Genomic DNA, 23,058 nt, shown 5'->3' with positions numbered 1-23,058 from the left:
TTGGAGTCTCTGATCAACAATCCTTAGGTGAGATGAGAACAAGAGCAAACATTTCTTTACACATCTGCTTTGTTCAACACATTGTGTTCAGTGTAGAAAGAGATAAAATAAATAAGATATGGGCTATGCCAGTAATCCAGTAGGGGAGGGAGGACACATTTACAGTGTACCTTGAGATCTGAACAGGAAGAGATCACTTTTAGTTTAAGAAATTGTGGGAAACTTCACTGAGCCTGTATCAAAAAGGAGCCAAATCTGAGTCAGCCAATAAAATAGCTTGACAAGAGAAATTGTGGGATACTAGTAGAGCAGAATTTGTTGAAATAAATCTGTAGAGGATTTGGACATCAAAATTATGAATGAATGCAAACCTTAAACTCTGTTATTTTAGGTTTTACTAAAAACAGTAATACATAGTAATCTAAAGGCATTCATTCGAGAGTAGAGATGTTAAGAAAGTAAGATATTCAAAAAGAATGGATCTGGTTTTAGAAACCTCTCTCACTGTGGGCTTCCAAGTCTTCTGGTCTCTCATCCTTGTCATTACATAGGCACTCCCTATTCTATGAGAAAACTTTGGTGATTGGGGAGAGGTGAGAATTAAATCCCCAGAAATTTAAAAGTAAATGAAGGGTGATCTAAGGAAGGACTAGTCATCTTTGTAATTGAAATTAATATTCGTTGAAAAACCAGAAAGCCATCAGCCGGTATATAGAACAAGAGCAATATTGACTGAGGAACACGGAGGAAAGGAGAACTTGATGAGACCAACAGTAGGGCCATAGTTTAGGCAAGAGTTGACCCTAGATTAGGGGGTAAAAGTAGCAGTCAACTCAGCAAGGAAAGAGTTAGTATGAAGGGAAGAAATGGGATGATTAGTAAGTAGTAATAAATTATCATCTTAGCATAGTACTCGAAAGTTACAAAATTTCAAGTGCTTTCCTCTTCACAACAATTTTGGTCTGCTGGCAGCTGGTGCAGATATTACCCTCAGTTTGCACTTGAGGTGGTGTGACTTGCCTAGAGTTACATAGCTGGGGGTAGAAGCAGGTTTCTCCTTTGTGCTTTTTCCCATTGTACTGTGTATGCAGCCTCTGCATAATCGACTGAAAAGAGAACCTTAAATTGCAAGTTTATGGGTGTGGGTGCTAGGAAAATGAGTGCTTCCTAGCAGGAGGATTATGGGTAGGAAGGACAAAATTAATTTTGAAAGAGAAACAAAAAATTCCATCTTCACCATCTCAAATTTTGGGTGGCATTAGGAAATTAATTTTGAAAACTAGGGGAAACTTTAGTACTAGTGAAGCATGGAAATTTTCATTTTACAAAATGTATACAAAACTTAGGAAGTAGAGGTCAGAGCTCCTTTAATTAGTGTTGAAGGGGAGTAGGAGGAGGATCGAAGCAGCTCTGTGCCTGCCATTTTGGTATACCAGCAGACCTGGGCAACAGCACATTTTAGTTTATGCCATGTTAAACCACTTGATCCCTCCCACCTTGCACTCAGAAAAGTTCTCCATTTGAAGACAAAACCTGTGGGATCTAGTATTAGATTGACCCAGTTGTGGAGTGCCTGTGAGCTTGTGGGTACATTCTCCTTTCAGGCAAAACCATTCTAGACCCTACCAGGTTCCTTGGACTCTCATCCATTTGTACCAGCTCCTCCAAAGTGGTTCCCAATGCTCTGTGCTCATGGGTTGTGAGAGTCTGAAAAATCATAATAGCTGACATTTCTATAACACTTTAAAGTTTGCAAAATCCTTTATTTAAATGGGCTTATTGGAGCCTCACAAATAACCCTGTGAATTAGGTACTACAGGTATTGCCCCCATTTTACAGGTGAGGGAACTGAGGCTCAAAACCAGCTACTCAGTGTCAGAGGTAGGATTTGAACCCAGGTCTTTCTTATTCCTTGTCCAACACTGTATCTGCTATGACTGGCATGTACATCAGGAAAGCTGAATACTAACAGCAAAGATAGCTTTCTTTTCCAGCATTTAGCAGAATTTGTTTTTGTAGTGCTGGGAGGGGGAGGAGGTGAGATTGGCTTGTTTGCTGCAGTTTTTGTTGTTAGTTTTTAATCACCCTTCTTACTGATAGAATGGAGAACTTCTGTTGACCGAGGAGCAAACGAAACTCAGCCTGCTCTTAAAAGTTGCATCACCATCAGAAAACTTTGGAGTGTTCTCTGAGTGAAAGACCTGAATTCTGTGGCTGTGCTACCTTCTAAATGTTGTGCTTAAACTCAGTTAATGACATACAATGACATCTACCTTTACTTAGTGTGTTTATGAGTGGATTTGCCACAAACTAAACAACAGTTTAAAGTATCTTCACAAAGTGCCAGCATTTTTTAGTCAATAGGTTGTTGAGATTGCTAGTTGTTCCATTCAAAGCAGCAAGTGACATGTATAGATAACTTTAGTACCAGAGTAGTCTCCAAGATAGCTGTTACATCTTTATTTTAAACTTGATGCAATATTTTTAGTAGCCCTTAGCAAATTACTAGTGACTGGAATGTGTGTCTATAGGGTTTTTTCTGTTTCTTCTCAGTGTTTACAGATTATCTTAACCACCTGGCCGCTGGAAAAGAGTAAACCTGAAAATGAGTGGGTTTTCATTGTTCACTAACTGAAGACACGAATTAAAGAATTTTCAGTATGTTTCTCAAGGAAGAGATTTAGCCAGCACTTCGAGGATCCGTTTCATACTGCCATGATTCTTGATTAACCAGAAGTCTCAGAGTACAGTGTTTTGTTTCATTAATTTTAACTGAGAATTAGTTAGCAAATCCACATTGTTAAGAATTTGTCTTAAATGTTTTAGTACACTTTCCTGCCTTTACTAAGTAGAGTATAACTTTTCATTGAGGATTTTGCCATACCTTAGGGTCACCTTGAGCAACAGTGACCATTGTATGTAATATATATATATAGTATGTATAAGAGAGTGGTCTGAATCTGCTAGCCCCAAGGCCAGGATATCTTGGAGAGGTTTGCTTATGTGTGTGTAATCCTTAATGTGACCTAGTTTTTGTTATTTTGCTCCTTTGTACAGGTCAGGTTCAGCAAAAGCAAAATTATGATTGAGCAATCAAGTTAGTTTGATTTTGGTTAACTCAGGTTATACGATGTGATTAATCATGATGAGTAATTGACTTCCCTGAAAATAACAGATAACTTAATAATTGATTTTTTTTTTTTTTATGGCAGTGATACAATAAGTTGATGTGGGACAGAAGCAATGTCCAAGGGGAATGCAAAGACTTGCCAGTGGGGTCCTTGTACTCCTTTTCATGTTGCTCGTGTGTTACTTCATCCTAAGGAGTAGCTTAGGATGTCATTCTGAGCCAACATGAGCAGAAATGACATGGTTGTGTGTGCAGGAAAATTAGGGCATTTGGTTCTCTGTAATTTTATTATAATACCTAAGAACCACTTTGAAACTTTTCACTTAATGAAGGGTTTGGCCAGTTCTGTTGTTTAGAGTTAAAATTGAAGCTAGATTCCTGAAGGTGTATTTTGTACGGTTCATTGGTATTTTAATAGAGGAAGATAAGTTCATTCAAATCTGACCTGACTACTGTCCTTGGAAGCCCTGCTTCTAGTGTAGGGGCCATAGAATGCTCAGGCATTTTATCTTGTGTCATTAATAGGTAAAAGAATAGCTCATCATGAGATCAATGACAAGCTGCTAGTCTGTTAGTATATCTTTCTGTCATTATTAGGTGACATCTCCTAAGACTTGTAGGGCAGTCTTTCTTCAAGTTGTTTTCATAGTATAAATTTTGAACCTAGTGACTTTTTAAAAATCACTATTAAAATATATTCTTGTTGCTTAAAATATTTTTAGTGTCTCTTATTTCCATTGTAAAAAAAAAAAATTATTCCAGGAGTCAAGTACCAAATTAAAACATTAAGATATTTAAAATATCAAGCATTGTGGATAAAGGACTGAATTGAGACACTTGCAACTTGGACCTGGTGTATCCACTGACTTGCAGTGTGATTTTTGGGCAAGTCATTTTTAAGCACTAACTGCCTCAGCTTAACCATCTGTAACATGAGGATAATATGTGCTCCCCTCCCCCTCTCTACCTCACAGGGGTGTCATATGAATAAATGGGATACGTGAAGCTTTTATCACTTCTTAGAAGACAAGTGCTGGATAAATCCAAGATATTATTTGATTTTTGGATCCAGTATTATGGGATACCTCCAGGTAACCACAGCAGAAGATTGAGATAACATATAGACAGTACTTTGAGCTCCTCAGAAGAAAGGTGCTCTGAACAGCCAAGGTGATACTGATGGTGGTGGTGGTGGTATTTTGTATATTTGTAAGGTAAAATCGTTGGAATTTTTTTTTTATAATAGCATGCATTTGTATGATTTTTTTTCAACTGAGGATATCAAAGTGCTTTACAAACAAGTGTTGTCCCTATTTTTTACAGATGGGGAAACTGAGGCACAGAGAGGTTAAGTGGCTTGCCCAAGGTTACAAAATGAGTCATTGACAGCCCTGGAGACTGAAGACCTATTTATTCACAGACCAGGTACAGCATGGGCAGTGGCAGTCAAAGCTTCCCTCACTCACACCTTTCCAGGGTGGCTCAGCCCTAACCTTCAGGGGCTGCCTCTAAGAGTGAGAGGGTAGTTCAGGTTCCACAGCCCATTCAGTCTTTGGTCTCTCTGCTGAGACTGCCAGCAAGGGGACCAGTAACTGCCAAGTGAGACGGTGATTTTTATGATGTTGACCCTGGACTGAGACCAGAAGTGCTCATCACACCATTCTCTGAAGAGCTGTAAGATGGTAATGATTTTGTTGTGGCTGACCTGGGTAGGATTTACACCAACAAGAGTAAGACATAAAATGCTTGATGTCCCAGTATCAATTCCCAGAATCATCCAGTCATAAAGGGTCCTGAAGGTGAGGGACCAAACATGGGCTCCTCCATAGGATCTCCATAGCCTGGCATGTCATTCTTGTTTTTGTGTTGAATATAAACTAATTTACATTTTCGGTGCTGGTGACAGGTAGTACTGATAAGAGAAAGCTCTTGCTGGAGTGAGGAAGTTGGGCCATTTAGGTGTTTTAATTCATTTGCTAGTCCTAATCATTTGGGGGGGGGGGTGTTTTTTATTATTACAAAGTAGTGTGTTTTTTTAAGCCTTCCAAGTCTTGTGTTTGGGGAATTGTTTTTAATTTCTAATGAAGTTTGCATGAACTTCATTATGACATCAGGGAATATTCAGTCCCTTTTCTTATGACACCTTCTGTCTCATTTACCTTTAAGCTCAATTTAATGTTATTAAGTGTCAGTAAATTGAAATGGACACAGATGTGGACATGTTTTTCCCAAACACCGCTCCCTCTTCCCCTAAATCCTTGAAGACTGCTTATTCCATGGAGGGAAACAGGTTTGATTCCAACTTATACAAACCACAGTAATAGTTTTAGTATTGACAGAGAAGTATAATCACCTAGGTTAATATTTGTTATTCATATTTCACACGATTGGAGTTAAAGTGAGAGTAGTGAGTACAATGACTTGAGAAGAGAATTGCTTTATGGGCTAAAAATAGAACCAGGGCTTGGGTAAAGGCATAGTGAATAACCCAGTAAAAGTACATCATTATCATCATCATTATAATAACTTCTGTTCCTGTAGTGCTGTATGGTTTACAAAGCCCCTTGGTCACAATAGCTCTCTGAAGTGTAGGCAGTAGAAGTTTATTATTCGTATTTTACAGAGGGAGAAACTGAGGCTCAGAGCAGTAAAGTGACTTCAGACACAGAGACAACAGTTAAACAGTAAATGAGAGCACGCACCCACAAAATGAGACTGACATCATGAGACTAGTTTTGACTATAATCTATTCAAAATCTCTCTTTGATGTTCAAATATCCTCATACCTAGTTTTTTTAAAGTGGTATGTGATCCTGACCCTTTGACACTCGTGAAACCCTAGATTATACTTTTTATACCCCAAGTTCAGTCATGAAGTGAAGTCTTTGCCATATTTTGCTTGGAAAGAATGGAGGAAAGAGTTATCTGATCTTGTGGCAAAATGGCAGCTCTATAGCTGCAATATGGGATTTTATTGTTTTATTCATTCACCACTGCATTTTTCTTGATTAGTTTATTATTCTGGCAGTGAATACAGAGAGATCAGATCACTTAGCCACCATCACACATGTGAAAAGGAGCAGCAGTAGAATTCAAACCCAGGTCCTCCAATTCTAAATCCAGGATTTTTACCTCTGTGCCATAATTGTCTCATTGGCAAAATTTCAGTCAATACATTGAGTTTTTTTGCACTCAGATTTGTTTGGTGCATTGTAATTCCTCTCTATCCACTTGGCATTGCAGGGTGGAAAGATCATCTACAGTGAATGGAAGGAAAGGCACTGCATTTAATGCAACACCAATAGAGGGTATCACAAAAAATTCCTGCTAGAAAAAAGACTTGCTCCTTTGTAAAAGACAAGCCATTTGATTAGATGTCCAAGCCCTGTTTTCTAACTCTAGATCCATTCATATTATTTAGGTTAGTGGTGTTAATGATGCCTCTGTTTTACTTAAATATTTGAAGGAGTCTTCAATCTCGTAACTGACACAAGTACAAATTTAGTCATTTGCTTCTGATACTTATCATTTAGCCATAATCACAGTTTAATGTTGAGTGTCAGTACATGAAGTGCATCAGTTTGTGTGCCAGCGTTTACACAAGATAAGCCTCTCCATCCCACTGCAATGAAAGCCTTCATATAGTTCTTTTCATATCTCTGGGGTGACAATATGGCCATGAGGCCATCTCATTACATGAATAGCCCACCTCCTTTGATCATGTCATACATGCCTTTGATGATGGTCTAAAAATCATATGCTTCTATATTATCTAGCTCAAACTCAGAATTTAAAAATTACCATACTGTGAACACTGTAGGTATCATCTTGTCCATTGTAAGATTTTAAAATTCATATACCTCATTCCCCTCTTTCTTCTGATCCACCTCCTCCATTTACATAGATCTTTTTTGTCACCCTCCTCATCCTTTTATTGTGGTGATTACAATCAGCGTGTCATTCACATTCCATTTGGCAATGTCATTCACACTCAGCCCTGAATCATTAGAGGCAGCTGGTGGCACAGTAGATAGAGAGTGCTTGGCCTGGAGTCAGGAAGACCTCAGTTAAAATCTCGGACACTAGCTGTGTGACCCTGGGCAAGTCACGTAACCACTGTATGCCTCAGTTTCCTCAACTCTATAAATGGGGATAACAGCAGCACCCATTTTACAAGGTTGTTATGAGGATCAAATGAGATTTGTTAAAAGCATTTAAATGCTGTGCACAGAACATAGTAGGTGCTGTAGAAATGCTTATTCCCTCCCCTTCCTAAGTCCAAATGCAAACCTAGGGAATTAAGTTTAACATCAGCCTCCATTGGTTCATTTTAGGTTCTGTGAGGTCTTCAGAATGAAAATTCCCAGGAATAAACCTCTGTTTCCCCGAACCATTCTACTCAGGTTTTTATTACCTTTGAAAAAAAATAGGACAAGGTGACAGTCACCCAGCTGTGTATGCCTCGATATGGGACTGCTTCCACATACCCAGATCTTTGTTCCTACCCCAGGACAGATTTTTTTTTCCCCTGGAAACAGAATGAAAGACAATCAACTCCAACCCCTATAACTTGAAATATGAAAGCCATCTGTTCTTGTACACATTCAGTCTCTGTTTAAGTACTGCCAAAGAAGACAGGTGTACTTCCTCTAAAAGAATTTTGTCTTGTCCACCCTAACAGTCATATTATCATCAAATTAGGCCTCCATCCCTCATCAGTTTGAAGACTGGGCACTGTGGAAGACATAATCCCTGCCCTCTGAGAATTTACACAACTCCCAGTTCTGTAATAAAGTAGAGGGGAAATGCATAAAGTAAAAGCTTAACAAACGAGAAAGCAACAGAAGTATCACCATGTACATGATCAATATAGTGTAAAAAAGCACCAATTTTGGAATCAGAGGATTTGGGTTTAAAACTAAGTTCTACATCTTACTACTCAGATGACCTCAAACAAATCACTTAACTTCTCAACCTGTTGTCTGCCTGTAAAAATGAGGAAGTTAGGCTAAATAACATTATATGTTTCTATCCTGTTCTAAATCCTTTGACCTAGTCGGTTACTGACAAGTGCTAAGGGAACTTGTTGAAGTGATTGATAGCAGTTTACAGGTTTCTGAAGAAAGCTTAATTCCTTAAAAGGAGATTTCTGAAAAAGGATATGATTTGCCACATCAAGTGGGTAGAGTCCCCCTGCTGTAGAGAATGATATAAAGAAAGGACTTGGGGGTTCCGCTGTAGCCTTCTGGGCAATAGAATTATATAACCAAAATAGTGCTTGGGGGAAAAAATGTTTTGCTTCTGTATATGAAATAATTTGTGTTTGACAGAAACAAGAAACGGGTTTCCAGGTAGAAAGACTTTTATAGTAATTTCAAATTAAGGTGGTAAAGCCTTGACAGTGGGGACAGTGGGCAAAACTTGGGGATATTTTAGAAGACTAAATCAGGAGCTACAACCTACTTAGTATCAGAACTACAAAGAAAAGAGCTAAGACTGCTTAAAAGTTATAAGCATAAGTGATGCAGTAGAATAGTGCCATTGTTATTCATTATCTGGAGTGAAGAGGCCCCTTGGGTATAGTCGATGGGTGACAAATCAGGGGGTAGGCTTTTGCTTTGAAAGGTGGGAGAAGATGAATCCTAGGCTAGAAGCCATAACCAGAAGTGGGAGACCTCTGGATTCAGCACCAGATTGAATAGCTGTTAGACTGAGGCAGAAAGCTTTTAAGGTCAGAGAGCTGACATTTGGCAGTAGTGGCTAGAATATTAATTAGACTGGGCCTGAAGTCTTTTCCTGGGTGACCCTGGGTAAGTCTTCTCAAGTTTTCTGGAAGGCAGTGAAGTAAAAACTAGGGTAGGAGTCAGGAGCCTGAGCTGGAGTCAAGATCTGCTCACTGTCTCTAAGGAGTGTGACCTTAGACAAGTCCCAGCTTGTTGGAGCTTGTTTCTTCATCTGTAAAGGGGTAGTCCTAATCCCTGCCTTGCCTATCTCACCAGGTGTTTGTGAGAATCAAATAAATGCATATGCAAATACTTTGAAAACTGTAAAGCACTCTGCAAGTATAAGATATCATTATTACATTATTACTTCACAGAGACTTTGGAAAGAAAATTCAGTAACAGATGTTCTTCACAACCAAGGTGGTACTTCTCAGTAAGCAAGGGGATCTTGGTGACTTCACTTCTCTGGATGGAAAGAGTCTGAATGATCTGCTTCATGATGTAGGGTGGATTGGATTAAAGAGAAGTCATGGAAACTGAATTGTGATCAACTCTATAGTGAAATCAGGTTGGAGCTGTTCATGTGCCATTCCACCATTCACAGCAACACTGCCCACCCAAAACCGTTCATGTGGCAGAATGACTGACTCTCCTTTGAGGGCTTGCTAGTCTTTAGTACTTTATCATGTCAAGGCCTAGACAAGCTACTTTGCAGAATTCTCATCCCCTGCCCTTTTTTTCTATTTTTCTTTTTTTGTTCTGATCTCTCCTGGACAACTCAACCAATGGTGACAAAAGTGAAACTTGTTCCAGGACTTTTCCCATTATCACTTTTTATTAGGGAGCATGAATGATTCTGGCTATCATGTTAGCCATTTCCCCCAGCTATTTTTCAAGCAGCAGGGTCAGAATATTCTGGAGTATAGGTTCAGCACTGGGTACTGTGAGAGGATATAATTCCTTTCCTCTGTCACTTACTGCCTTTTTTTGCCACATAGTAAGTAGATACAAGGCCTCTGCCTTTTATCCCAGCTTAAATTTTGAGCCTGATTATCTTGGTGGTTAGAATAGTGTGTGAATAAGACCAAAATTAGGTGTTCAGTCCCTCTATGAGTTGACTTCACATGGATTAAAGAAAACTCTCTGGCCCCAGATGACATTCCCAATCTTGGCCGACCCTGTTGGCATGACAAGGATAAATGGGGGAGAATACAACCCATCCCTCACATCTACAGGGAGGGGAAATTAAAACTCACATTCTTATTCCAGTGATTCAGGAGTGTCATGGCCATATAAACAGAACAGCACATTACATTGATGTGCTTTTAGATTCAGGGCAAAGGAAGGAGAGACCAGCTATGCAAGAAGATGCATCCCATTTTGAGAGCCACTATTAAAAGGAAAATCTCAACTTTTGAAACTCCATTTTGAGGGTGGTGATAGTCACTAGTTTGTTGGGGTGGGGGGTGGAGTTTCATAGATGAGGAAACTGAGGTCCAGAATGGTTAAGTGACTTACCCAACTTCACCCAGTGGCAGAGCTAGGACTCACAACCAAGTCTGCTCCTCACTGAGTCCAGAGCTCTTAGAATTTGTGTTTTTAAAAGAACTTTACAATCTGCAAAGTTCTTTAACACATGATCTCATTTGAGAGAGATAATAGTGGGTGCCTCTGAACAACATAAGTCCAGAGGAAGATGGTGGTGTTTTACTTTGTTTCTCTTCCATGCAGGCACCATCACTTAGAATGCTATTGAGCATCCATTAGGCACATGGCAGTAAAGCATACTATTTTAGGCCACTGATCAGCATACCCCAGAGTAAGTCATGCTCATCGTTTTCCAGACAGGACTTGCCTCCAGCCTCCCTGGTCCCGTGAAGATGTTTGGAGGGCACAGATGACCCTAAGACGTTCTGGAAGGGGTGAGAGAACCTCTGTATCATGTTCTTCAAGTAGTGTTTTTTGCATACAAGGAAAAAAGGACAAGTCCCATTGATTTACAGCTTTGAAATGAAGACATTTGGGATCAGAAAAAGCCTACTAAGCAATAATAACTTAGTTAAATAGTGTTAGGTTTACTGTAAGCCTTTGGAGTACTTTGGTTTGTTGTTTTTTTATTTTTATTTTTTCTGAATCATTCTAATGCCAGTGCTTCATCATTCTAGCTGAGAGGAAAAAAAAATGCGTAAAAAGCTCAGTGAGAGAGTTATGAAACATTGGCAAAGTCATAATAAGGTTGAGGTCCAGAAAGGAAAACTATCAGTTCCAAAATGTCCATCTTTAGTTTTACAGATGCCATAGTTAAGAGCCATGATACTGAACATTTCTAGGAGGCTATCAGTAGTGGCTCTGGATATCCCCTTTCTTATCCAAATTTTCCAAAATATATTTGTGACAGGATAGTTGCAGAGTCTTTGAAGACAAACCATTTTTATCCAGTTGAAAATAATAACCCAAATTTAGGTAATGCTTTATGACTTACAAAGTGCTTTCCTCATAACAACCGTGTGAAGCATTCCATTGAAATAGAACTTCCATTTTACAGATTAGGTGGTTTAGATAGTAATTGGCTGCCTTGAGAGGTAACAGATTACCCTTCACTGGAGATCTTCAGGCAGAGGCTATATGAGAACATAGATTTCTGTTTAGTTAGGTGGTAGACGAGATGACCTCTGAGGGCCCTTTTAACTGTTTATATGGCTTGTCGTACAGCTGGGAAGAAGGGTAACCAGATTGGAACCCTGATCTGCCTATCCACTTAGTGCTATCTCCACTAGATCATACTGCCCACATTCAGCAGTGAAGCCGTGCTCTCTGTCCATTCTGAAAGGTTTGGGGAAGAGGAGTATAAGACACCTCCTCTCTTAGTAGAGTTTCAGTTTGTCTTAGAGCCATGATTTTCCTGCATCCTACTCCCCCTTCTAAATGGAAAGAGGATTGACTTTTGTTCTTAGAGAACAGAAGAGATTCATTGTCTGCAGGTAGATTAAAGAAAGTTCCAGTTTGGATTGTTTATTATGGAAGGTATTCATAGGGGATACCAGATGTTTCTTTTGAATTTTTTTTTGTATGTGTGTGTGTCTGTCCTCAGGCTCTCTGTTCTAATTTAAACACCAAACAATTCTTAAGATTAAATCCCTTTTTTCTCTTCTCCACTATATCTCAGAATTCAAAAGGAGAGCATAGTAGGTTCTCTGATTCCTGGAAAATAAGAGAACAGGTAATGAAAGAGAAATGGGCTTCCATACTATTTATTTACCATTATCCCTAGAGTTTGACAGCCCAGAACATGTTAAGTTCAGTTTAAACTGGGGCAAGAGTCTCTAGTATCAGGGTTACCTGGAAGACCCCATTCTCTGGACCCTAAAGGACAATGCTAGGATTGTTAAAGTATTTTCTGCTCCAAGAAACTTTTTTTTAAGACCTTTGAGGTAAGCAGCTAAAAACATATCATGGTGAACTTTTCATTCAAATTTAAACCTTTAAGATTTTAAATACCACCTTCCTGTTTGAAAAGAAACTAATATATTTCAGAGTTGGTGGTGTATAAAGTATATAGCATGTAGAGTCCTGTGCAGGCAAGTTTTTAAAAGGCTTTTTGCATTTGGTTTTTTCTCTTTTGTCATCAGAGCAAAAGAGTTCTAAGAAGCCTTCCTATCCTATTTTGTAAATGTATAGGTTCTACTTAAATTAATTAAAGTGTTTCTTCTTCTAAAAGCTATCCATATAAGCACAGAAACAACTTTTGCAAGTTTACTAAATAAACTGAAGCAGTCAAATTAAACTAGTCCCTGTAATAGTATCAAAGCAGGCACTTCATTGTGCGAGCTAGCAATGATAATACTATTAACACTTTAAAGCCTGTAAAAACATGTAAATGAGATGTCCCAAAAGTCTTAGTGTAGTTTTTTTTAATAGCTCTTAAGCCTTCATAGCTTAAAACTTCACTAAGGTTATTCAGGTATTAAACCTTAAGGAGGTGTCCCAAAAGTTTTGGTGTAATTTTTAGCTTTAATAACCTCAAAGTTGCCCCAAGACTTTTGGGACACCTCATTTATGTCTTATGCCAACCCTTGGAGATGGTTACTCTTATCCCCATTTTACACAGAGAAGGTAAGTGACTTGCCCATAATAACGTAGGAAATAAAATAAATATCAGAGGATTCAAATTTCAGTCTTTCTAACTCCAAAATATAGGGATTCAAGGAAGAAGTCTCTCAGATTAGCTTCCACCTCTGTTTTTATTAGTATTTTTAAAATATAGCTGAACCTGCATGTATTAAATTAAGCCTGAATGAAATCTTGACACCTGAGTCAAGTCACAAGTGAAATGCTGACATCAGCATAGGTGACACAGACTTTTAGGGTTGGGGGCTTCTGACTGGGCTTTTGCCTAACAACAACAAAGTTAAATTCATATCTGAACATTAAGGGGCCCACTGTCAGCAGTCTCTAGAAAATGAAAAGGAGGCAAATTCAGAAACCATGTTCATCTGTCATCATCATAACAGATAACATGTATGTAGCATTTTATATGAATCACTGCCTCATTTGATTCCCACAACCAGACCTTGTGAGGAAAGTAATAGAAGTTTTGCTCTCAATTTTTATATCTTAAGAAACTGAGACTCAAAGAAATGTGATTTTCTCAGCGTCCCAGTTAGTAAATGGCAGAGATAGGATTTGAAGTCAATTTTTTTAACTTCTGGTCCAGTGTTCTTTTCCACTCCATAAGAGTACTTTTCTTCATAAGAGATATTGCTGCTAACATGTGTCTTTTAAAGTCCTAATTGGAAAATTCATCATGACATGGAGGTAACACTGGCCATATTAACAGAGCACATACCTACCACACTGGAAAAGCTTCAAGGATGGATCTGATGACAAACTATAGGTCTCTTGTTTAAAGCCCTACTCAACTAAGTTTGAAGAACCTCCACACAGTCAGCCACTATAACCTTCAAACACCAGGTACTGAAGTACAAAGGTCTTGTGATTTGTTGAGATGATACACTGATAAAAAGATACACTGATTAAAATCCCAGATCCTAGAAGTATTGAAGAAACCTAAATATTCTATTTGCCAGATTATCATTTGCTTTTCAGAAAAGGCCATTCATAGTTCTGTTAGGTTTTCTTTAGGAGAATTGGGATGACATACACAAGATGATCAGTAGTTGTAGAAAATGCATTGCAGTCTAGATGTGATTAAAGCATCAGATTTTTTTAAGAATTAGTATAGTTTGTTGCTTATATATTATAACTTTGGGCCATACTTACAGTAGCCCTTAACTCCATGATAACTAGTTTGAAAAAGAATCTGCTGGGGGTTTTCCCTAGTGTGTGTGATTCAAGGTAATGTTCTAATGAGATAGTTTTTAATTTGCAAGTCAGAGGGAAAGGCAGCATGATGTAATGGAAAATATGCTAGCCTGGAAGTAGAAAACTGGATTTCAAGTTCCAGTTCCAACTCCAGCCTTGGGCAAGCAGCATCTGTAGACCTCAGTTTGTTCATCTGTAAAATGAGAGGATTGGACTTGAAAGCTTAAAGGCCTCTCTAGTGACGGCACACTATATAGTTTAGTCCAGGAAAGTAGCAGGAAGTCTTCTTTTTTAATGCTTACAACATATACGTTCTGCTAGCTCCCATTTGGACGAATCATGGTGTTAAATTCTCCTGCACAGAATTGTTAATCATTTAGAAGTGCTGAAAGCACCACTCTGACAGTCAGAGAGAGTATAGCTACTGTCAGTCCAAGCTGGCACCCAGTGCTAGATAATATTGTGATATCATCTTGTGATAATCAGCGACAAGTCGTAATGAGCAAATGAGAAAACAGACTGTTTATATATTTATGTATGTAAAATACATTATCATACATGAAATCTAATAGAAGGTAGTAATAGGGCACTGAAACTTCAAGACTATGATCTCATCAATATGGGCAGCCCCTCCAGGAACAGAGATCCTCTAGACCACTCTTGCCTTCTCATCTGGTGTGACTCTTGTTCACATCATCTGATAGATTCACCACAGGGGCCTTTGTGAACCTGGGGTCTGTCTTCCTTTAGATCTCTGACATTGTATACTGAGCCATGGAGGATTCGGGCTCTTATTTCCACCAGTTTATGCCTTGCACCAGATACTGTAACTAACCCACATTCTTTTCAGGTCATCAGTCTTTCTGGCAATATCCTTTATGCCACTTGTCCCATATAGTTCTTCACTGGGAATATTTTACAGCCAAGTCATATATTCCATGCACCTTTCCATTGCCCTTTGAGTAACTCACTATTTTAATTCTCCAGAGATAATGGTATTATATGACTCAAAGTCATACAGGGGAAGCAGGGTTATACCTATAATTTTAATGGAAATGACTGAGATGATAACTGAGGATTCATGGAAGCTGGTAATTAATGTTGGTAAATTTTCATAGATTTTAATTAAGTGACTTAATCACATTTCATTGTGGTAACTGTATACTAAACATAACTTGCTTTGTCAAATGCAGCAGAATGTTCCTGTCCTCTTAAGAGACACAGAATTATAGGATTTCTGAATTGGAAAAGGCCTTAGAGCCCTCCTAGTTGAGCTCATATGAAGACTCATATGTAGCCAACCAGCCGTCATTCAGTCTTGGCTTAAAGGCTTCCAGAAACGCAAGAATCTTCTGCCTCCCAAGGTAGCCCGTACCATATCAAGGCAGCTCTTATTTGGTAGGAAGTTTTTCTCTTATTCAAGCCAAAGTTTGCCTCTTTCTAATCTTTACCCCATTGCATTTGGATTGTTCCTCATTCTAATCCCTGGAGCCAGGTTTTGGAGGGATCTCTCATGTTCCTCACCCCTACTCCCTCCAGTCTTCTCTTTACCAAGCCAAACACCTCCAGTTCCCTCAGCCAGTCCTCATGGAGTAATCATATTTCTTCATCCTGGTTACTTTTCTCTGAACAAACTGTAGTTTTATCAGTGCCCTTCCTAAAATAGGGTATCAAACATAATTGCTATCAAGCCGCACCTCCCTTCTTAAGTGTAAGAATTTGCTGATTATTATTAAATTTTATCTCATTAGATGAGGTTCAGTGTTCTAGCCTATTTAAATCATAACTTTGACATCTCATGTTTAGTTATTCCTTCTACCTTTGCTATTGACAAGTTTGATATGCCATTAAGTTACTGATTAAAATAGTTAACAACATAGGCACAATTGCCTGGGACATTTCACAGGAGAACCATCCCAAGCTGACATTGAAATATGAATGAGGGGCTGCCCATTCAAACAGATCCACATCTACCTAATTTTATGTCGCTTACCTTTCTCCATCTTATCTACAAGAATAGCATGAGATTCTTTGCTAAAATCTAAGTAACTGAAATTTACAGCATTGCCCTGATTTGTTATTCTATTGGTCCTGTCAAAAAAAAAATGGAAATAAGATTAGCTTGGCATGACCTGTTCTTAATGAAGCCATACTGTTATCACCATTTTCTTTCTAGGCATTCATTAACAATTTCTTTAGTAATTTATTCTAGAAGCTTGCCAGGAATCAAAATCAAGCTCACTGACCTATGATTTGCAAACTTTCCTCTCTCTCTCTCTCTCTCTCTCTCTCTCTCTCTCTCTCTCTCTCTCTCACACTCTCTCACTCTCTCACTCTCTCTCACTCTCTCACTATCTCACTCTTTCTCACACACACACTTTCAACAGGACATTTGTCCTCTGTCTTATTGTACCTCTTCTGTTTGCCACAATCTTCAAAGAGCATAGCGATTGAATAGTTAAGTAGTCACATGCACTAGTCTTTTCAACAGTGATAGACAGGATTTGTGAAGCACTGCTTTAAGGCAGAGGTTCTTAACCTGGGGTCCATGAATTGTTTTGTTTTAATATTTTGGTAACTGTCTGAATGCATTTGGTTTACTTTGTAATCCTACATTATTTTACATGTTTAAAGAAACTGTTCTAAGAATGAGTCCATAGACTCCACCAGACTGCCCATGAGTAGTCCATTATACAGAAAAGGTTAAGAAGCCCTGCTTTAAGGGGTTCACAAGCTGTGAATATCAGGAGCAGCCGTTACATTTTTAAAATATAGTTGGAGATAAATGAACTTCAAGGAAGTTTACACTTCTGTAAGTTATGTACAAGGGATATTCCAGCATTTGATAGCTATACTTTTTTTTTTTAACTTAATAGATAATTATTATCTTTTGTTTTTACATAAGCAAGTTATGCCTGTGTCCCTCCAAGAGAGCCATCCCTTACAACAAAGAATTTAAAAAACAGAGAGAAGAGAAAATAAATCAGCAAACCACTCAGTACATTGAAAAAAATCTGACATTATATAGCTACACTGTATTCTAGTATAGTTAATAGAGCCATCAACTTGAAGGACTTTTGAAATATTTAATAAAGAGGGGAAATCAGCAAATTTAGCACCTTTTAAAGGGACAACCAAGATGTTTTGTTTTTAAAAGCTGCATAAAATTCACAGGAAGAGGTTATTTAAAAGCAATTCAATTATGTTATTCTGGCTTGAAGGCACTGCAGAATCAAGCAGCAAGCATTTAAGTGCCTTCGGTGTGCCAAGAATTGTGGTTCATATCACAGTTCTCTGAAATAGGCAAAGCATAGAATATTATCCCCACTTTATCAGTGAAGATATGGAGGCTTAGAGAGGTTCAATTACTTGCCCAGTGCTCCACATCCTGTGACAGCTGAAGCTCCAGACTTGGAAGTCTAGGGCTCTCTCTACCATTCTAGGCTACTTCTAGATATAAAATATCACATAGCTATTTTAGTGTCACAATCCAGCAGAACTAATTTTGTTGCTTTCTTTTCCATTTAATGTGATTATTAAAATCAGTAGCTTCAAATTGTGAGATTAAAGGCCACTCTAGCAATGGTAGCATGATTCTGAATAGTAAAGCATACCTGAAATGTATTAGTTTTTTAAATACTTGAGTTTTGTGCATTTAAATTTGCATAAATTTGCACTTATCTAACATACATTTAGTGGTTTTTGGTTCACTTTTTTATTTTGTGTGTGGTGTGAATGCGTGCGTGTGTGTGTGTGTATGTGAGTGTGTGACCAACCTTTTCACTAGAAGACTTCCAACAGGGCTCCCAGAGAGAAGCCTAAATAATTGCATGAGTTTTTAAAAGAATACCAGCCAATCTAAAATTCTTATTTAAAATACTAAGGAAATAGAACTCATAATCCCACAAAGAATTGTATAGAGAAAATAAGCTCAAATTTCTGTGCTCTTTAGAGTTTGGTAAAACACTTTTCTAATACCCTTGTGAGGTGGCCAGTGCAGGTATTATCACTATTTTGCAGATAAGAAAACTGAGGTGCAGAGTTTTAAGCGACTTGACCAGGGCATACATCTGGCAAATAAATGTCTGAACCTAGAGCTCTCAATTCACAGGTCTCTTGTGCATCTTTCATTACACCATGCTGTCTCTTACAAAATTTTATAGATGTTTACTGGGAATTTCCAGATAAGTTATCTCATGTGTTACTTTTTTAATCAAGCTTTTTCATTTTTTTCTTTAGTGGGGGAAAAGCATAGATTTTAAAGATTGTATGAGTTCCCTGGTACACAGTATAAGTTACTCATGGGTTTTTTTTAGGTAAACACCCCAGAACATAATGTTAAATTTCAGATAATGTCTGAATTTAGGTCTGATGGGTACCCCATATTTTTACTTTGGAATTGAAGATGAAGCTTACGATTTCTTGAAAATCTATCCCGTCTGGCCTTGCATGAAGGTATACCTTATGGAAGGACTTCTCACTCCCACCCTCCCCATGTTTCTGAGGACTTGAATATAACCTTTGTTTAGGAAGTAGATGTAACTATTGCAAGGAAAAGGTGGGAAGCAACCTGCAAGCAGAGCCCTTCCATGTTCTAATCCTCAACTAGGTTTTCTTGTGTAATTTTCTGGTCCATATCTCTCTATCCTTTGAGAAAACACCAACCTTTTTTTGCAGTTTTTGGGGCATGGTGTTTCCTTGCTTAATAGTATAGGTGACCCTAACTGACCTTTAGTTTGCACTTCTACTAGAGCATGAAGCTTTGTTGTTTTTCTTTGATAACTGTGAAGTTGTATGTCAGTGTGATCCCCAATTCCCCCACCCCAATTGTGATTCTGACCTCTCTTTCAGGTATGGTTTTGTTGAATTTGATGACCTCCGTGATGCAGATGATGCTGTTTATGAATTGAATGGCAAAGACCTCTGTGGTGAGCGAGTAATTGTTGAGCATGCCCGGGGTCCTCGTCGAGACGGCAGTTATGGTTCTGGACGCAGTAAGCATTACTATGCATTTGTATCAGTTATTTATTCAATTTTGTTGCTAAAAATTAAATTATTTAATGTTATTGTTAAATTGTTATAATATTTAAGTTATTTATGAATAATTTATAACATTTTAAAGCAAACCTAGATTTGGAAATTTGAGCGTGTCTTTGCAAATGTTTCAGTTTAATTTTGATTCTTATTTAAATAAGTGGAATATTTTGTGTTAATATTTTATAAATGTTTTGAATGTTTTTTGTAATGTGATTGTTTAACATAGACTTGACAAAGACCTCAGTGTTTTAAATAAAAGACTCCTTTGAGGCTAAGATGACTGCCTGTTCCATTGGCTAACCCTGTGATGCCTTTCCATGAGGCTCTTTGACCATTGTAACCCTTGGCTGACCCAAAAAAGGAAGCCCTGTGACAACCAAAACCTATTCCTGTTAGATATGGGTGGTGAAGATCTCATGGGTTAGACACAGATGAGATTAAACTGAACTAGTTACCTGAAAATCTTTGTTCATATCACTTACTCACAATCCTCAATCAATGTAAGTAATATCAATAAACTGGTTTTAATCATTTGAATGCTATGTCTGAGTTTTTGTAAAATTTGCATGTTAATTTTAAGCTCGTTAGTGAATGCATTCATATATTATTATTAAGTACATTAAAGTTAATTTTAGTGTTTATATCTGTGGCTGCTTTTTTAAGAAAAACATATAATTTGTAACTGGGTGGGAGTAAGGATAAATCTGTATGCTACTATTTTATATGAGATATCTACTAAGCCATTTTTTCCTATTCTACAACTGAAGTATTGGTATCTGCTTGAACCTCCCAAAGGTGGATATGGTTATAGAAGAAGTGGAAGAGATAAATATGGTCCTCCAACTCGTACAGAGTACAGATTGATTGTGGAAAATCTGTCCAGCCGCTGCAGTTGGCAAGATTTAAAGGTTTGAGAACCATGAATACTCTGTGACAGTCTGGGAGGGGTGGGGATGAGCAGGAATCAGGGCTTAGGAGAGGAGGCAACTATTGGAGATGTGCTGCCCCCAGTGAAGAAGCAATCGTTAGGCATGGTTGTCAGCTTAGAGAATCATTGACCATCCAGTTTCAAGGGATGGAAGTCAACCGAACATTAATATGGTAGGATTCATTGTGATTGTTTAGGCAGGCTTGCATTTGTCCAGATAAAGTCAAAGGACTTTATCATCATAGGAAGTCTCTTGGTATAGAAATTGCCATCATGGATTGTAGATCAACAGATTAGCTACAACTTAGAGTTTGAGAAAGTTGCCAAGGGCACCCTGAGAGATTAAATAGTAAGTTTATTGGTATTACTTGAGAGCCTTTGAGATTTCTCTAATGAAAGGATATGTACAAGTACAAAGACTTTTAAGGTCACAGCATTAATACCATCCTCACACCCATGTTCACCCTAAAAATGAAAACCCTTTGGAACTCCATTAACCTTCCACTTTCAGTAGTCTTTCAAGACATTGTATTCAGTTCCTATTTAGTGACAAATAAGGTGTTGATGTATTTCTTTTCAGAGTAAAGCTACCCTCTGCTTCTTAGAGTTAAGCTTCAAGATCCAGAGGGATAGATAGTATCTTTTACCCTGTGAAATGTACTATTTAGGAGCTGATCTATGGATCAGGTCAATATTCATTTGCAGGTCAATAATCATTTGGCAAAAGTAGATATTTCTCCCAGCTTTTGCAAGTTTTACCTATATTCCTGAAATGTTTGGCTAAAAGAATTTTAGAGCCTTTAACCTTAATATCTAAAGCTCTGAATTGATCATACCTTACTTTTTGAAACTATTCTTAACTAGATACAGTAGGAGACCTTCATTTGTTAATGGCAGGTCAGGTTCAGACACCACACTTCCTGACCCACAATCCAGTATACTTGGCTGAAGGGTGTCAGCATAGTAGACATTTATTTGGGACATCACGGGAAATGAATCTTGTCAGATTAATTGAACACAGTAAAGAAATCATTCCCTTATTCTTTGAATTTGGGTTAAAACTTAAGAAAAAAGGTATCAACAAACACCAAGCACCTACAGAGGAAGTGTGGCAAAATGGATATAGAGCATTGCACGTGGTGTGAAGAAGGTCTGCGTTGGTATCCCTCCTAGTAAGCCTCTCTCTCATTCTCAGTTTCTTCACCTGTAAAATGGGGATAATAGTCCTATCTTACAGGATTGTTGCAAACACTTCATTGTTTTTATTACTGTGCCAGATGATAGTGCAGGAATAAAAATAAATGAGGGATAGTTGTTGCCCTAAAGGAGCTCACGGTTGAGTTAGGTGATGAGACTTGCCCTTCAGTAGAGCAGAAAGTAAGAGGCAGTGAAGGCACAAGAGAATGAAGTGCTGGGAGATAAATGAGGGAGAGAGCTTTTCCAGGAGGCACCGCAGGGCTGGGGAGACCTTTCCATGAGTTTGGGAGTGGGCAAGACCAAAAGTCAGAACTATGTTTCACTGAGAAAACCCACAACTTAACAAATTTTGCTAAGTTCCCATTAGAATGTAGTCTTTTGTTGGTTCTGTCATTTTTATATGTTTAAAAATTTGAATTTCTTCTTTAATTTCCAGTAATAAAAACATTTTCTGAAGGTTAATTTAGTTACCCTTACTTCAGTTCATTCAGCAAAATTAAGCCATTTATTCAGTCAAGAAACATTTCTTAAGCACCTGCTATGTGCCAGGCACCGTGCTACAAAGAATGACCAAAAAAAGTCCCTGTTCTCAAAGAATTCACAGTCTAGGGAAGGGGGACAAGGGAGGCAAGGAAAACATGCAAATATGAAAGTAGTACAGTATAAATTGAAAGTAATCAAAAGAGGAAGAAGGGTGCTAGCATTAAGGGAGTGGAAAGGGCTTCTTATAGAAGTGGGGTTTAGCTGGTATTTGATGGAGGTCAGAGAAGACAGTAGACACAAGGAGGGAGAGAATTCCGGGCATGGAGGATAACCCATGAAAATGTTCAGAGCCAGGAGATGGGAGTATCTTTTCAAGGAATGGCCGGTATCCCTAGATCCTAGAGTACATGGAAGGGAGTAAGGTGTGAAAAGTATATAACAGAACAAGGGCCCAGGCTAAAAATGGCTCTGAATCTCACCTAAGATTTTCTATATGGAGGTGATAGGGAGCCACTGTTAAATGAGGAAGACATAGTCAGACCTGCACTGTATTTTTAGAAGATCTATTTCACAGCTGAGTGGAAGGATGGACTGGGGTTGAGGGAAGACAGGAGGCAAGAAGACCAACTAGAAGGCTACTACCAACTAGTAGTGGAGATGAAGTGATTGAGCATCTTCCCCACAGTGGTGGCAGTGTCAGAGAGAGGGGGCACGTGAAGGAGATCACCAAGGCAGAATCCACAGGACTTGACAACAGATTGACATTGTGACAGTGAGCAGGCAAGGTTGACACCATGGCTGTGAGCCTTGGGGGCTGAGGGGTGGTGCCCTTCACAGTGAAAGAGAAGTTAGGAAGAGGGGGGAAAAGCATGAGTTCACTTGGAGACATGTGGAGTTTAAGATGTCTATGGGACATCCAGTTTGAGTAGTCCAGTGGGCAGCAGGGATGCCAGGGAGTGAGCAGAGAGATGAGAGCTGAAAGGTAGATCTGAGAATCATCAGCATAGAGACAATTAAATCCACGGAAGGAAAGAAATCAAGAGAAATGCTATAGAGAAAGGGGCCCAAGACATAGCTGGGGCAGGGAGATTCCTAGATGACTACATGCAGGACACAGACCATACAAAGACCACAGTGAAAGACAGGTCCTGCTCTCAAGGAGCTTCCATTCTCTTGAGTGAGACTATATGTATGTAAGCAAATAATTCAAGAGTAGATAAATGGAGAAAACAGGATAA

At 38.5% G+C, this 23,058-nt stretch overlaps 1 protein-coding gene across 1 annotated transcript in view; it reads left to right on the top strand.

The window, feature by feature from the left end:
- Positions 1–23,058, top strand: part of SRSF4 (serine and arginine rich splicing factor 4) — a 31,080-nt gene that overhangs the window by 2,453 nt on the left and 5,569 nt on the right. Inside the window, exons 2-3 of the mRNA XM_072609616.1 lie at positions 19,027–19,169; positions 20,008–20,120. Of these exons, the coding sequence (XP_072465717.1) occupies positions 19,027–19,169; positions 20,008–20,120 (256 nt within the window). The remainder of the gene's footprint in view (positions 1–19,026; positions 19,170–20,007; positions 20,121–23,058) is intronic.

The sequence above is a fragment of the Notamacropus eugenii genome, chromosome 5 (assembly GCF_028372415.1).
Source record: "Notamacropus eugenii isolate mMacEug1 chromosome 5, mMacEug1.pri_v2, whole genome shotgun sequence".
Taxonomy (NCBI): domain Eukaryota; kingdom Metazoa; phylum Chordata; class Mammalia; order Diprotodontia; family Macropodidae; genus Notamacropus; species Notamacropus eugenii.
The sequence above is the reverse complement of the archived record's forward strand: the minus strand, read 5'-3'. Positions and strand labels throughout refer to the sequence as shown.